Source organism: Phyllobates terribilis, unplaced genomic scaffold (assembly GCF_046119375.1).
Source record: "Phyllobates terribilis strain yellow unplaced genomic scaffold, ASM4611937v1 Scaffold_1__5_contigs__length_1240528914, whole genome shotgun sequence".
Taxonomy (NCBI): Eukaryota; Metazoa; Chordata; class Amphibia; order Anura; family Dendrobatidae; genus Phyllobates; species Phyllobates terribilis.
The window spans coordinates 620772758-620788626 of record NW_027362761.1 but is presented as its reverse complement, the minus strand read 5'-3'; the positions used below and the strand labels follow the sequence as shown (position 1 = coordinate 620788626).

Sequence of the window (15869 nt, the reverse complement as noted above, 5' to 3'; positions counted from 1 at the left end):
GCAGAAGGAAGTCATTAAGTGGGTGCGTCAATGTACTATATGTGCTAGATCTAAGTCCTCACATACTCCTGCTGCGGGGTTGCTTTGTCCTTTGGAGGTTCCCAGTGCTCCTTGGACACATTTGGCTATGGACTTTATAACTGACCTTCCCCCCTCTGAGGGTTTTACTGTCATCTGGGTGGTCGTGGACCGTTTTAGCAAGATGTGTCACTTGGTTCCTTTCGTCAAACTGCCCTGCGCTAAAACTCTCGCTAAGGCCTTTGTCAAGGAAATTGTCAGACTTCATGGCGTTCCTACTGACATTGTTTCTGATAGGGGTCCTCAGTTCGTGGCTCGTTTTTGGCGTGCCTTTTGTGATAGGTTGGGAGTTCATTTGTCGTTCTCGTCCGGATATCATCCTGAATCTAATGGCCAGACAGAAAGGAAAAACCAGGATGTTGAGCAGTTCTTGCGTTGTTTTGTGGCAGACAATCAAGAGGGGTGGTCTGAGTTTCTGCCACTTGCTGAATTTGCTCTGAACAATCATACATCTTCTTCTGCTGGTTGTTCGCCTTTTTTTTGTTGTTCTGGGAGACATCCGTCGTTTGGGTCGTTCTCCAAGTTGGGATCTGCCGTGCCTGAGGAGGAGAATTTTTCCGGTGATTTGGAGAGAGTTTGGACGGATGTGCGTGGTAATCTTCAGGAGGCCAACAGAAAATCTAAAGACTACTTTGATAGGAAACGACAGGAGGTTTTGTTCGCTGTTGGTGACATGGTTTGGTTGTCCTCTAGGAATCTGCGGTTGAGGATTCCTTCAAAGAAATTGGGTCCCAAGTTTGTAGGGCCCTTTAAGGTGCTTCAGGTTGTCAACCAATCTGCTGTTAGGTTGGAGGTTCCTACCTCCTGGAGAATTAATCCGGTATTTCATGTCTCTCTGTTGAAAAAAGCTGTTGTATCGGATTGTGACGCCTCTGCCTCTGTTCCTCCGGTGGTGGAGGACGGGGAATAAGAAATTTCTCGCATCCTTAACTCTAGACGGTATAGAGGTAGTTTGCAGTATCTTGTGGCCTGGAAAGGTTTCGGTCCCGAGGATAACTCTTGGGTGAGGTCGGATGATGTTTCCGCGTCCAGACTTATCAGAGCGTTTCACAGGAGATTTCCTGATAAGCCTGGTCCTAGGGGATCCGGAGGATCCTCTTAGAAGGGGCATACTGTTAGAACCTTGCTCTTAGGTTTTTTTTCCTTTGCTGGTCACATGACCTTGTTGGCCTATTTAATCCTGCTCCGCCCTTCTGGCTTTGCTGGACTTCATTGTATATCTACTTTCTAGCTAGCCTGTGCTCTGTGTCTTGCTCTGTTAGTTTGCTTGGTCTACTGACCTCTATGTTCTATATATTTTGTTTGTTCGTCTGTCTGCTACTATTTCTGTTAGGAGGTGTCCCATATTCCTCCCAGTCCTTAGTACTTGTAGGGATTCCTTCCCCACATCTATAGGTCTCCGTACAGACTAGCTTAGGACTTTAGCAGGTCTGATCGCAGGATCAGGTTCCCTGTTACATCGTAGGGATTCAGCTGAGTTCTATCGTAGGGACAGATCTCCTCTCTTTCCTTAGCTCTGGTAGCAGAACATAACACGTATAGTATATACACCTCTGACTCCCAACACATGGAATATATGTATAAACCCTGGTACGGTCACTGACAGCTCCGCAAAACCAAGAAAGCTAGCTGCCATCACCAATGGTTTATAAGCCGATTGGACAGGTAGTATATAGCTTCAGGGGTGCGATTCACAGAGCAAGAAGAACAAAGCTATTAAATTTTATATATTTAATCCAGAAAGATGGGCAGTGTTTATAAAAATATACAAAACTGATACAGAATGGGAAAAAACAATACACCATATATAATTACAGAACATAAAAAGCATAATGAAGAGAAGTACTAAACCTGATATCACGGAAATGGCTCAGAGCTTAGCGGAGGGAAGCACTTATTTTAGGAAAATGGTACAGAAAAATAGCTCACTGGGTCTTCCTGATCTGACAATGATTCCAATTCAAATCTGTATTTATCATCTAAAAGTCATGCCCACATACCTCCCCTGGGTGCAGGGCTGCCACCAAGAATTTCTGGGCCCCATACAGGCAACATTTTTGGGCCCCCTTGAGACTCTGCCTAGACTCCACCCCACCTCCGCCTCCATCCCTTGAACCTTCTACAGTCCCACCGCCCACTCTTGGAAAAACTCCACTTCTGCACCACGTCCTCACTAGTCACACATTAATAGTTCCCACTGAACACCAGATCACACAGCCAGTAGCTTTTGTTTTGGCCAAAAGATTTTTTAAGCCGCCACCACGACAAGGTAGACTCTTTTGGCAGGGCCCTACTCTACTCTAACCTAATAAACATGTCTTAAAATATACAATATTCTTTTTAGGTATATTTTTATGTACGGGAATGTGTCACATACATTTTTTAAAATGACCAATAATATCACATACAAGGGACAAATACTGTCACACCATGACCAGACCACATATTACTACCACATAGTGACCGAATAATGTCACATACAAGGGACAAATACCGTCACACCATGACCAGACCACATATTACTACCACATAGTGACCGAATAATGTCACATACAAGGGACAAATACCGTCACACCATGACCAGACCACATATTACTACCACATAGTGACCGAATAATGTCACATACAAGGGACAAATACCGTCACACCATGACCAGACCACATATTACTACCACATAGTGACCGAATAATGTCACATACAGTACAGACCAAAAGTTTGGACACACCTTCTCATTTAAAGATTTTTCTGTATTTTCATGACTATGAAAATTGTACATTCACACTGAAGGCATCAAAACTATGAATTAACACATGTGGAATTATATACTTAATGACTCTATATAATAGATCCCTCTGTGTGTAATGACTCTATATAATAGATCCCTGTGTGTAATGACTATAGAATAGATCCCTCTGTGTGTAATGACTCTATATAATAGATCCCTCTGTGTGTAATGACTCTATATAATAGATCGCTCTGTGTGTAATGACTCTATATAATAGATCGCTCTGTGTGTAATGACTCTATATAATAGATCCCTCTGTGTGTAATGACTCTATATAATAGATCCCTGTGTGTAATGACTATATAATAGATCGCTCTGTGTGTAATGACTCTATATAATAGATCACTCTGTGTGTAATGACTCTATATAATAGATCACTCTGTGTGTAATGGCTCTATATAATATATCGCTCTGTGTGTAATGACTCTATATAATAGATCCCTCTGTGTAATGACTCTATATAATAGACCCCTCTGTGTGTAATGACTCTATATAATAGACCCCTCTGTGTGTAATGACTATATAATAGATCCCTCTGGGTGTAATGACTATAATAGATCCCTGTGTGTAATGACTCTATATAATAGATCCCTCTGTGTGTAATGACTCTATAAAATAGATCGCTCTGTGTGCAATGACTCTATATAATAGATCCCTCTGAGTGTAATGACTCTATATAATAGATCGCTCTGTGTGTAATGACTCTATATAATAGATGCCTCTGTGTGTAATGACTCTATATAATAGATCGCTCTGTGTGTAATGACTCTATATAATAGATCCCTCTGTGTGTAATGACTCTATATAATAGATCCCTCAGTGTGTAATGACTCTATATAATAGATCCCTCTGTGTGTAATGACTCTATATAATAGATCCCTCTGTGTGTAATGACTCTATATAATAGATAGCTCTGTGTGTAATGACTCTATATAATAGATCCCTCTGTGTGTAATGACTCTATATAATAGATCGCTCTGTGTGTAATGACTCTATATAATAGATCGCTCTGTGTGTAATGACTCTATATAATAGATCCCTCTGTGTGTAATGACTCTATATAATAGATCCCTCTGTGTGTAATGACTCTATATAATAGATCCCTCTGTGTGTAATGACTCTATATAATAGATCCCTTTGTGTAATGACTCTATATAATAGATCCCTCTGTGTGTATTGACTCTATATAATAGATCCCTCTGTGTGTAATGACTCTATATAATAGATCCCTCTGTGTGTAATGACTCTATATAATAGATCCCTCTGTGTGTAATGACTCTATATAATAGATCCCTCTGTGTGTAATGACTCTATATAATAGATCCCTCTGTGTGTAATGACTCTATATAATAGATCCCTCTGTGTGTAATGACTCTATATAATAGACCCCTCTGTGTGTAATGACTCTATATAATAGATCCCTCTGCGTGTAATGACTCTATACAATAGATCCCTCTGTGTGTAATGACTTTATATAACAGATCGCTCTGTGTGTAATGACTCTATATAATAGATCCCTCTGTGTGTAATGACTCTATATAATAGATCCCTCTGTGTGTAATGACTCTATATAATAGATCGCTCTGTGTGTAATGACTATATAATAGATTGCTCTGTGTGTAATGACTCTATATAATAGATCCCTCTGTGTGTAATGACTCTATATAATCGCTCTGTGTATAATAGATCCCTCTGTTTGTAATGACTCTATATAATAGATCCCTCTGTGTGTAATGACTCTATATAATAGATCCCTCTGTGTGTAATGACTCTATATAATAGATCCCTCTGCGTGTAATGGCTCTATATAATAGATCCCTCTGTGTGTATTGACTCTATATAATAGATCCCTCTGTGTGTATTGACTCTATATAATAGATCCCTCTGTGTGTAATGACTCTATATAATAGATCCCTCTGTGTGTAATGACTCTATATAATAGATCCCTCTGTGTGTAATGACTCTATATAACAGATCGCTCTGTGTGTAATGACTCTATATAATAGATCCCTCTGTGTGTAATGACTCTATATAATAGATCGCTCTGTGTATAATAGATCCCTCTGTTTGTAATGACTCTATATAATAGATCCCTCTGTGTGTAATGACTCTATATAATAGATCCCTCTGTGTGTAATGACTCTATATAATAGATCCCTCTGTGTGTAATGACTCTATATAATAGATCGCTCTGTGTATAATAGATCCCTCTGTTTGTAATGACTATATATAATAAATCGCTCTGTGTGTAATGACTCTATATAATAGATCCCTCTGTGTGTAATGACTCTATATAATAGATCCCTCTGTGTGTATTGACTCTATATAATAGATCCCTCTGTGTGTAATGACCCTATATAATAGATCCCTCTGTGTGTAATGACTCTATATAATAGATCCCTCTGTGTGTAATGACTCTATATAATAGATCCCTCTGTCTTCTCTTCTAGGGCATGTGCTTCCTTCACCGCAGCATAATCGGATGTCATGGAAACCTAAAGTCCTCTAACTGTGTGGTGGACAGCCGCTTTGTGCTGAAGATCACGGACTATGGGCTGGCCAGCTTCCACTCCATCTGTGATGCCAATGATGTCTATGCCTTGTATGCCAGTGGGTGTGAATGTCCCCTTCTGTTTATTAGAATCTCACATCCCTGGGGCCTCAGTAACCATATAGAAGAGAGGACAATGTGGAGACTGCATAACAATGTAGGAGAGGACAATGTGAAGACTGCATAACAATGTAGCAGAGGACAATGTGGAGACTGCATAACAATGTAGCAGAGGACAATGTGGAGACTGCATAACAATGTAACAGAGGACAATGTGGAGACTGCATAACAATGTAGCAGAGGACAATGTGGAGACTGCATAACAATGTAGCAGAGGACAATGTGGAGACTGCATAACAATGTAGCAGAGGACAATGTGGAGACTGCATAACAATGTAGCAGAGGACAATGTGGAGACTACATAACAATGTAGAAGAGAGGACAATGTGGAGACTGCATAACAATGTAGCAGAGGACAATGTGGAGACTGCATAACAATGTAGCAGAGGACAATGTGGAGACTGCATAACAATGTAACAGAGAGGACAATGTGGAGACTGCATAACAATGTAACAGAGAGGACAATGTGGAGACTGCATAACAATGTAGCAGAGGACAATGTGGAGACTGCATAACAATGTAGCAGAGGACAATGTGGAGACTGCATAACAATGTAACAGAGGACAATATGGAGACTGCATAACAATGTAGCAGAGGGGACAATGTGGAGACTGTATAACAATGTAACCGAGAGGACAATGTGGAGACTGCATAACAATGTAGCAGAGAGGAAAATGTGGAGACTGCATAATAATGTAGCAGAGGACAATGTGGAGACTACATAACAATGTAGCAGAGGACAATGTGGAGACTGCATAACAATGTAGCAGAGGACAATGAGGAGACTGCATAACAATGTAGCAGAGAGGACAATGTGGAGACTGCATAACAATGTAGCAGAGGACAATGTGGAGACTGCATAACAATGTAACAGAGGACAATGTGGAGACTGCATAACAATGTAGCAGAGGACAATGTGGAGACTGCATAACAATGTAGCAGAGGACAATGTGGAGACTGCATAACAATGTAGCAGAGGACAATGTGGAGACTGCATAACAATGTAGCAGAGGACAATGTGGAGACTGCATAACAATGTAGCAGAGGACAATGTGGAGACTGCATAACAATGTAGCAGAGAGGACAATGTGGAGACTGCATAACAATGTAGCAGAGAGGACAATGTGGAGACTGCATAACAATGTAGCAGAGGACAATGTGGAGACTGCATAACAATGTAGCAGAGGACAATGTGGAGACTGCATAACAATGTAGCAGAGGACAATATGGAGACTGCATAACAATGTAGCAGAGGACAATGTGGAGACTACATAACAATGTAGAAGAGAGGACAATGTGGAGACTGCATAACAATGTAGCAGAGAGGACAATGTGGAGACTGCATAACAATGTAACAGAGAGGACAATGTGGAGACTGCATAACAATGTAACAGAGAGGACAATGTGGAGACTGCATAACAATGTAACAGAGAGGACAATGTGGAGACTGCATAACAATGTAGCAGAGGACAATGTGGAGACTGCATAACAATGTAACAGAGGACAATATGGAGACTGCATAACAATGTAGCAGAGGGGACAATATGGAGACTGCATAACAATGTAGCAGAGGGGACAATGTGGAGACTGTATAATAATGTAGCAGAGGACAATGTGGAGACTACATGACAATGTAGCAGAGGACAATGTGGAGACTGCATAACAATGTAGCAGAGGACAATGAGTAGACTGCATAACAATGTAGCAGAGAGGACAATGTGGAGACTGCATAACAATGTAGCAGAGGACAATGTGGAGACTGCATAACAATGTAACAGAGGACAATATGGAGACTGCATAACAATGTAGCAGAGGGGACAATGTGGAGACTGTATAACAATGTAGGAGAGGACAATGTGAAGACTGCATAACAATGTAGCAGAGGACAATGTGGAGACTGCATAACAATGTAGCAGAGGACAATGTGGAGACTGCATAACAATGTAACAGAGGACAATGTGGAGACTGCATAACAATGTAACAGAGGACAATGTGAAGACTGCATAACAATGTAGGAGAGGACAATGTGAAGACTGCATAACAATGTAGCAGAGGACAATGTGGAGACTGCATAACAATGTAGCAGAGGACAATGTGGAGACTGCATAACAATGTAACAGAGGACAATGTGGAGACTGCATAACAATGTAGCAGAGGACAATGTGGAGACTGCATAACAATGTAGCAGAGGACAATGTGGAGACTGCATAACAATGTAGCAGAGGACAATGTGGAGACTGCATAACAATGTAGCAGAGGACAATGTGGAGACTACATAACAATGTAGAAGAGAGGACAATGTGGAGACTGCATAACAATGTAGCAGAGGACAATGTGGAGACTGCATAACAATGTATCAGAGGACAATGTGGAGACTGCATAACAATGTAACAGAGAGGACAATGTGGAGACTGCATAACAATGTAACAGAGAGGACAATGTGGAGACTGCATAACAATGTAGCAGAGGACAATGTGGAGACTGCATAACAATGTAGCAGAGGACAATGTGGAGACTGCATAACAATGTAACAGAGGACAATATGGAGACTGCATAACAATGTAGCAGAGGGGACAATGTGGAGACTGTATAACAATGTAACCGAGAGGACAATGTGGAGACTGCATAACAATGTAGCAGAGAGGAAAATGTGGAGACTGCATAATAATGTAGCAGAGGACAATGTGGAGACTACATAACAATGTAGCAGAGGACAATGTGGAGACTGCATAACAATGTAGCAGAGAGGACAATGTGGAGACTGCATAACAATGTAGCAGAGGACAATGTGGAGACTGCATAACAATGTAACAGAGGACAATGTGGAGACTGCATAACAATGTAGCAGAGGACAATGTGGAGACTGCATAACAATGTAGCAGAGGACAATGTGGAGACTGCATAACAATGTAGCAGAGGACAATGTGAAGACTGCATAACAATGTAGCAGAGGACAATGTGGAAACTGCATAACAATGTAGCAGAGAGGACAATGTGGAGACTGCATAACAATGTAGCAGAGAGGACAATGTGGAGACTGCATAACAATGTAGCAGAGGACAATGTGGAGACTGCATAACAATGTAGCAGAGGACAATGTGGAGACTGCATAACAATGTAGCAGAGGACAATGTGGAAACTGCATAACAATGTAGCAGAGAGGACAATGTGGAGACTGCATAACAATGTAGCAGAGGACAATGTGGAGACTGCATAACAATGTAGCAGAGGACAATGTGGAGACTACATAACAATGTAGAAGAGAGGACAATGTGGAGACTGCATAACAATGTAGCAGAGAGGACAATGTGGAGACTGCATAACAATGTAACAGAGAGGACAATATGGAGACTGCATAACAATGTAACAGAGAGGACAATGTGGAGACTGCATAACAATGTAACAGAGAGGACAATGTGGAGACTGCATAACAATGTAGCAGAGGACAATGTGGAGACTGCATAACAATGTAACAGAGGACAATATGGAGACTGCATAACAATGTAGCAGAGGGGACAATATGGAGACTGCATAACAATGTAGCAGAGGGGACAATGTGGAGACTGTATAATAATGTATCAGAGGACAATGTGGAGCCTACATGACAATGTAGCAGAGGACAATGTGGAGACTGCATAACAATGTAGCAGAGGACAATGAGTAGACTGCATAACAATGTAACAGAGAGGACAATGTGGAGACTGCATAACAATGTAGCAGAGGACAATGTGGAGACTGCATAACAATGTAACAGAGGACAATATGGAGACTGCATAACAATGTAGCAGAGGGGACAATGTGGAGACTGCATAACAATGTAGCAGAGGACAATGTGGAGACTGCATAACAATGTAGCAGAGGACAATGTGGAGACTGCATAACAATATAGCAGAGGACAAAGTGGAGACTGCATAACAATGTAGCAGAGAGGACAATGTGAAGAATGCATAACAATGTAGAAGAGAGGACAATGTGGAGACTGCATAACAATGTAGCAGAGGACAATGTGGAGACTGCATAACAATGTAACAGAGAGGACAATGTGGAGACTGCATAACAATGTAACAGAGAGGACAGTGTGGAGACTGCATAACAATGTAGCAGAGGACAATGTGGAGACTGCATAACAATGTAACAGAGGACAATATGGAGACTGCATAACAATGTAGCAGAGGGGACAATGTGGAGACTGTATAACAATGTAACCGAGAGGACAATGTGGAGACTGCATAACAATGTAGCAGAGAGGACAATGTGGAGACTGCATAATAATGTAGCAGAGGACAATGTGGAGACTACATAACAATGTAGCAGAGGACAATGTGGAGACTGCATAACAATGTAGCAGAGAGGAAAATGTGGAGACTGCATAACAATGTAACAGAGAGGACAATGTGGAGACTGCATAACAATGTAGCAGAGGACAATGTGGAGACTGCATAACAATGTAACAGAGGACAATATGGAGACTGCATAACAATGTAGCAGAGGGGACAATGTGGAGACTGTATAACAATGTAACCGAGAGGACAATGTGGAGACTGCATAACAATGTAGCAGAGAGGACAATGTGGAGACTGCATAATAATGTAGCAGAGAGGACAATGTGGAGACTGCATAACAATGTAAAAGAGGACAATGTGGAGACTGCATAACAATGTAGCAGAGAGGACAATGTGGAGACTGCATAATAATGTAGCAGAGAGGACAATGTGGAGACTGCATAACAATGTAGCAGAGAGGACAATGTGGAGACTGCATAACAATGTAGCAGAGAGGACAATGTGGAGACTGCATAATAATGTAGCAGAGAGGACAATGTGGAGACTGCATAACAATGTAGCAGAGGACAATGTGGAGACTGCATAACAATGTAGCAGAGGACAATGTGGAGACTGCATAACAATGTAGCAGAGGACAATGTGGAGACTGCATAACAATATAACAGAGGACAATGTGGAGACTGCATAACAATGTAGCAGAGGACAATGTGGAGACTGCATAACAATGTAGCAGAGGACAATGTGGAGACTACATAACAATGTAGCAAAGTACAATGTGTAGACTGCATAACATTGTAGCAGAGGACAATGTGGAGACTGCATAACAATGTAAAAGAGAGGACAATGTGGAGAATACATAACAATGTAGAAGAGAGGACAATGTGAAGACTGCATAACAATGTAGAAGAGAGGACAATGTGAAGACTGCATAACAATGTAGCAGAGGACAATGTGGAGACTGCATAACAATGTAACAGAGAGGACAATGTGGAAACTGCATAACAATGTAACAGAGAGGACAATGTGGAGACTGCATAACAATGTAACAAAGATGACAATGTGGAGACTGCATAACAATGTAGCAGAGGACAATGAGGAGACTGCATAACAATGTAGCAGAGAGGACAATGTGGAGACTGCATAACAATGTAGCAGAGGACAATGTGGAGACTGCATAACAATGTAACAGAGGACAATGTGGAGACTGCATAACAATGTAGCAGAGGACAATGTGGAGACTGCATAACAATGTAGCAGAGGACAATGTGGAGACTGCATAACAATGTAGCAGAGGACAATGTGGAGACTGCATAACAATGTAGCAGAGGACAATGTGGAGACTGCATAACAATGTAGCAGAGAGGACAATGTGGAGACTGCATAACAATGTAGCAGAGAGGACAATGTGGAGACTGCATAACAATGTAGCAGAGGACAATGTGGAGACTGCATAACAATGTAGCAGAGGACAATGTGGAGACTGCATAACAATGTAGCAGAGGACAATGTGGAGACTGCATAACAATGTAGCAGAGGACAATGTGGAGACTACATAACAATGTAGAAGAGAGGACAATGTGGAGACTGCATAACAATGTAGCAGAGAGGACAATGTGGAGACTGCATAACAATGTAACAGAGAGGACAATGTGGAGACTGCATAACAATGTAACAGAGAGGACAATGTGGAGACTGCATAACAATGTAACAGAGAGGACAATGTGGAGACTGCATAACAATGTAACAGAGAGGACAATGTGGAGACTGCATAACAATGTAGCAGAGGACAATGTGGAGACTGCATAACAATGTAACAGAGGACAATATGGAGACTGCATAACAATGTAGCAGAGGGGACAATATGGAGACTGCATAACAATGTAGCAGAGGGGACAATGTGGAGACTGTATAATAATGTATCAGAGGACAATGTGGAGACTACATGACAATGTAGCAGAGGACAATGTGGAGACTGCATAACAATGTAGCAGAGGACAATGAGTAGACTGCATAACAATGTAGCAGAGAGGACAATGTGGAGACTGCATAACAATGTAGCAGAGGACAATGTGGAGACTGCATAACAATGTAACAGAGGACAATATGGAGACTGCATAACAATGTAGCAGAGGGGACAATGTGGAGACTGTATAACAATGTAACCGAGAGGACAATGTGGAGACTGCATAACAATGTAACAGAGAGGACAATGTGGAGACTGCATAACAATGTAGCAGAGGACAATGTGGAGACTGCATAACAATGTAGCAGAGGACAATGTGGAGACTGCATAACAATGTAGCAGAGGACAATGTGGAGACTGCATAACAATGTAGCAGAGGACAATGTGGAGACTGCATAACAATGTAGCAGAGGACAATGTGGAGACTGCATAACAATGTAGCAGAGAGGACAATGTGGAGACTGCATAACAATGTAACAGAGAGGACAATGTGGAGACTGCATAACAATGTAGCAGAGGACAATGTGGAGACTGCATAACAATGTAACAGAGGACAATATGGAGACTGCATAACAATGTAGCAGAGGGGACAATGTGGAGACTGTATAACAATGTAACCGAGAGGACAATTTGGAGACTGCATAACAATGTAACCGAGAGGACAATGTGGAGACTGCATAATAATGTAGCAGAGAGGACAATGTGGAGACTGCATAACAATGTAGCAGAGGACAATGTGGAGACTGCATAACAATGTAACAGAGGACAATATGGAGACTGCATAACAATGTAGCAGAGGGGACAATGTGGAGACTGCATAACAATGTAACCGAGAGGACAATATGGAGAATACATAACAATGTAGAAGAGAGGACAATGTGAAGACTGCATAACAATGTAGAAGAGAGGACAATGTGAAGACTGCATAACAATGTAGCAGAGGACAATGTGGAGACTGCATAACAATGTAACAGAGAGGACAATGTGGAAACTGCATAACAATGTAACAGAGAGGACAATGTGGAGACTGCATAACAATGTAACAAAGAGGACAATGTGGAGACTGCATAACAATGTAGCAGAGGACAATGTCGAGACTGCATAACAATGTAGCAGAGGACAATGTGGAGACTGCATAACAATGTAGCAGAGGACAATGTGGAGACTGCATAACAATATAGCAGAGGACAAAGTGGAGACTGCATAACAATGTAGCAGAGAGGACAATGTGAAGAATGCATAACAATGTAGAAGAGAGGACAATGTGGAGACTGCATAACAATGTAGCAGAGGACAATGTGGAGACTGCATAACAATGTAACAGAGAGGACAATGTGGAGACTGCATAACAATGTAACAGAGAGGACAGTGTGGAGACTGCATAACAATGTAGCAGAGGACAATGTGGAGACTGCATAACAATGTAACAGAGGACAATATGGAGACTGCATAACAATGTAGCAGAGGGGACAATGTGGAGACTGTATAACAATGTAACCGAGAGGACAATGTGGAGACTGCATAACAATGTAGCAGAGAGGACAATGTGGAGACTGCATAATAATGTAGCAGAGGACAATGTGGAGACTACATAACAATGTAGCAGAGGACAATGTGGAGACTGCATAACAATGTAGCAGAGAGGAAAATGTGGAGACTGCATAACAATGTAACAGAGAGGACAATGTGGAGACTGCATAACAATGTAGCAGAGGACAATGTGGAGACTGCATAACAATGTAACAGAGGACAATATGGAGACTGCATAACAATGTAGCAGAGGGGACAATGTGGAGACTGTATAACAATGTAACCGAGAGGACAATGTGGAGACTGCATAACAATGTAGCAGAGAGGACAATGTGGAGACTGCATAATAATGTAGCAGAGAGGACAATGTGGAGACTGCATAACAATGTAAAAGAGGACAATGTGGAGACTGCATAACAATGTAGCAGAGAGGACAATGTGGAGACTGCATAATAATGTAGCAGAGAGGACAATGTGGAGACTGCATAACAATGTAGCAGAGAGGACAATGTGGAGACTGCATAACAATGTAGCAGAGAGGACAATGTGGAGACTGCATAATAATGTAGCAGAGAGGACAATGTGGAGACTGCATAACAATGTAGCAGAGGACAATGTGGAGACTGCATAACAATGTAGCAGAGGACAATGTGGAGACTGCATAACAATATAACAGAGGACAATGTGGAGACTGCATAACAATGTAGCAGAGGACAATGTGGAGACTGCATAACAATGTAGCAGAGGACAATGTGGAGACTGCATAACAATGTAGCAAAGTACAATGTGTAGACTGCATAACATTGTAGCAGAGGACAATGTGGAGACTGCATAACAATGTAAAAGAGAGGACAATGTGGAGAATACATAACAATGTAGAAGAGAGGACAATGTGAAGACTGCATAACAATGTAGAAGAGAGGACAATGTGAAGACTGCATAACAATGTAGCAGAGGACAATGTGGAGACTGCATAACAATGTAACAGAGAGGACAATGTGGAAACTGCATAACAAAGTAACAGAGAGGACAATGTGGAGACTGCATAACAATGTAACAAAGAGGACAATGTGGAGACTGCATAACAATGTAGCAGAGGACAATGTGGAGACTGCATAACAATATAGCAGAGGACAATGTGGAGACTGCATAACAATGTAGCAGAGGACAATGTGGTGACTGCATAACAATGTAGCAGAGGACAATGTGGAGACTGCATAACAATATAGCAGAGGACAATGTGGAGACTGCGTAACAATGTAGCAGAGGACAATGTGGAGACTGCGTAACAATGTAGCAGAGGACAATGTGGAGACTGCATAACAATGTAGAAGAGAGGACAATGTGGAGAATGCATAACAATGTAGAAGAGAGGACAATATGGAGACTGCATAACAATGTAGCAGAGGACAATGTGGAGACTGCATAACAATGTAACAGAGAGGACAATGTGGAAACTGCATAACAATGTAACAGAGAGGACAATGTGGAGACTGCATAACAATGTAACAGAGAGGACAATGTGGAGACTGCATAACAATGTAGCAGAGGACAATGTGGAGACTGCATAACAATGTAGCAGAGGACAATGTGGAGACTGCATAACAATGTAGCAGAGGACAATGTGGAGACTGCATAACAATGTAGCAGAGGACAATGTGGAGACTGCATAACAATGTAGCAGAGGACAATGTGGAGACTGCATAACAATGTAGCAGAGAGGACAATGTGGAGACTGCATAACAATGTAACAGAGGACAATGTGGAGACTGCATAATAATGTAGCAGAGAGGACAATGTGGAGACTGCATAACAATGTAGCAGAGGACAATGTGGAGACTGCATAACAATGTAAAAGAGGACAATGTGGAGACTGCATAACAGTGTAGCAGAGAGGACAATGTGGAGACTGCATAACAATGTAGCAGAGAGGACAATGTGGAGACTGCATAATAATGTAGCAGAGAGGACAATGTGGAGACTGCATAACAATGTAGCAGAGGACAATGTGAAGACTGCATAACAATGTAGCAGAGGACAATGTGGAGACTGCATAATAATGTAACAGAGGACAATGTGGAGACTGCATAACAATATAGCAGAGGACAATGTGGAGACTGCATAACAATGTAGCAGAGAGGACAATGTGAAGAATGCATAACAATGTAGAAGAGAGGACAATGTGAAGACAGCATAACAAAGTGGAAGAGAGGACAATGTGAAGAATGCATAACAATGTAGAAGAGAGGACAATGTGAAGAATGCATAACAATGTAGAAGAGAGGACAATGTGGAGAATGCATAACAATGTAGAAGAGAGGACAATGTGAATACTGCATAACAATGTAGCAGAGAGGACAATGTGGAAACTGCATAACAATGTAACAGAGAGGACAATGTGGAGACTGCATAACAATGTAGCAGAGGACAATGTGGAGACTGCATAACAATATAGCAGAGGACAATGTGGAGACTGCATAACAATGTAGCAGAGGACAATGTGGAGACTGCATAACAATGTAGCAGAGGACAATGTGGAGACTGCATAACATTGTAGC

At 41.6% G+C, this 15869-nt stretch overlaps 1 protein-coding gene across 4 annotated transcripts in view; it reads left to right on the top strand.

Moving 5' to 3' along the window:
- Nucleotides 1–15869, top strand: part of NPR2 (natriuretic peptide receptor 2) — a 567493-nt gene that overhangs the window by 456440 nt on the left and 95184 nt on the right. For all 4 annotated transcript variants that reach the window (XM_073684396.1, XM_073684388.1, XM_073684406.1 and 1 more), the window contains one exon: nucleotides 5315–5474. In XM_073684396.1, coding sequence (XP_073540497.1) covers nucleotides 5315–5474 — 160 coding nt within the window. The remainder of the gene's footprint in view (nucleotides 1–5314; nucleotides 5475–15869) is intronic.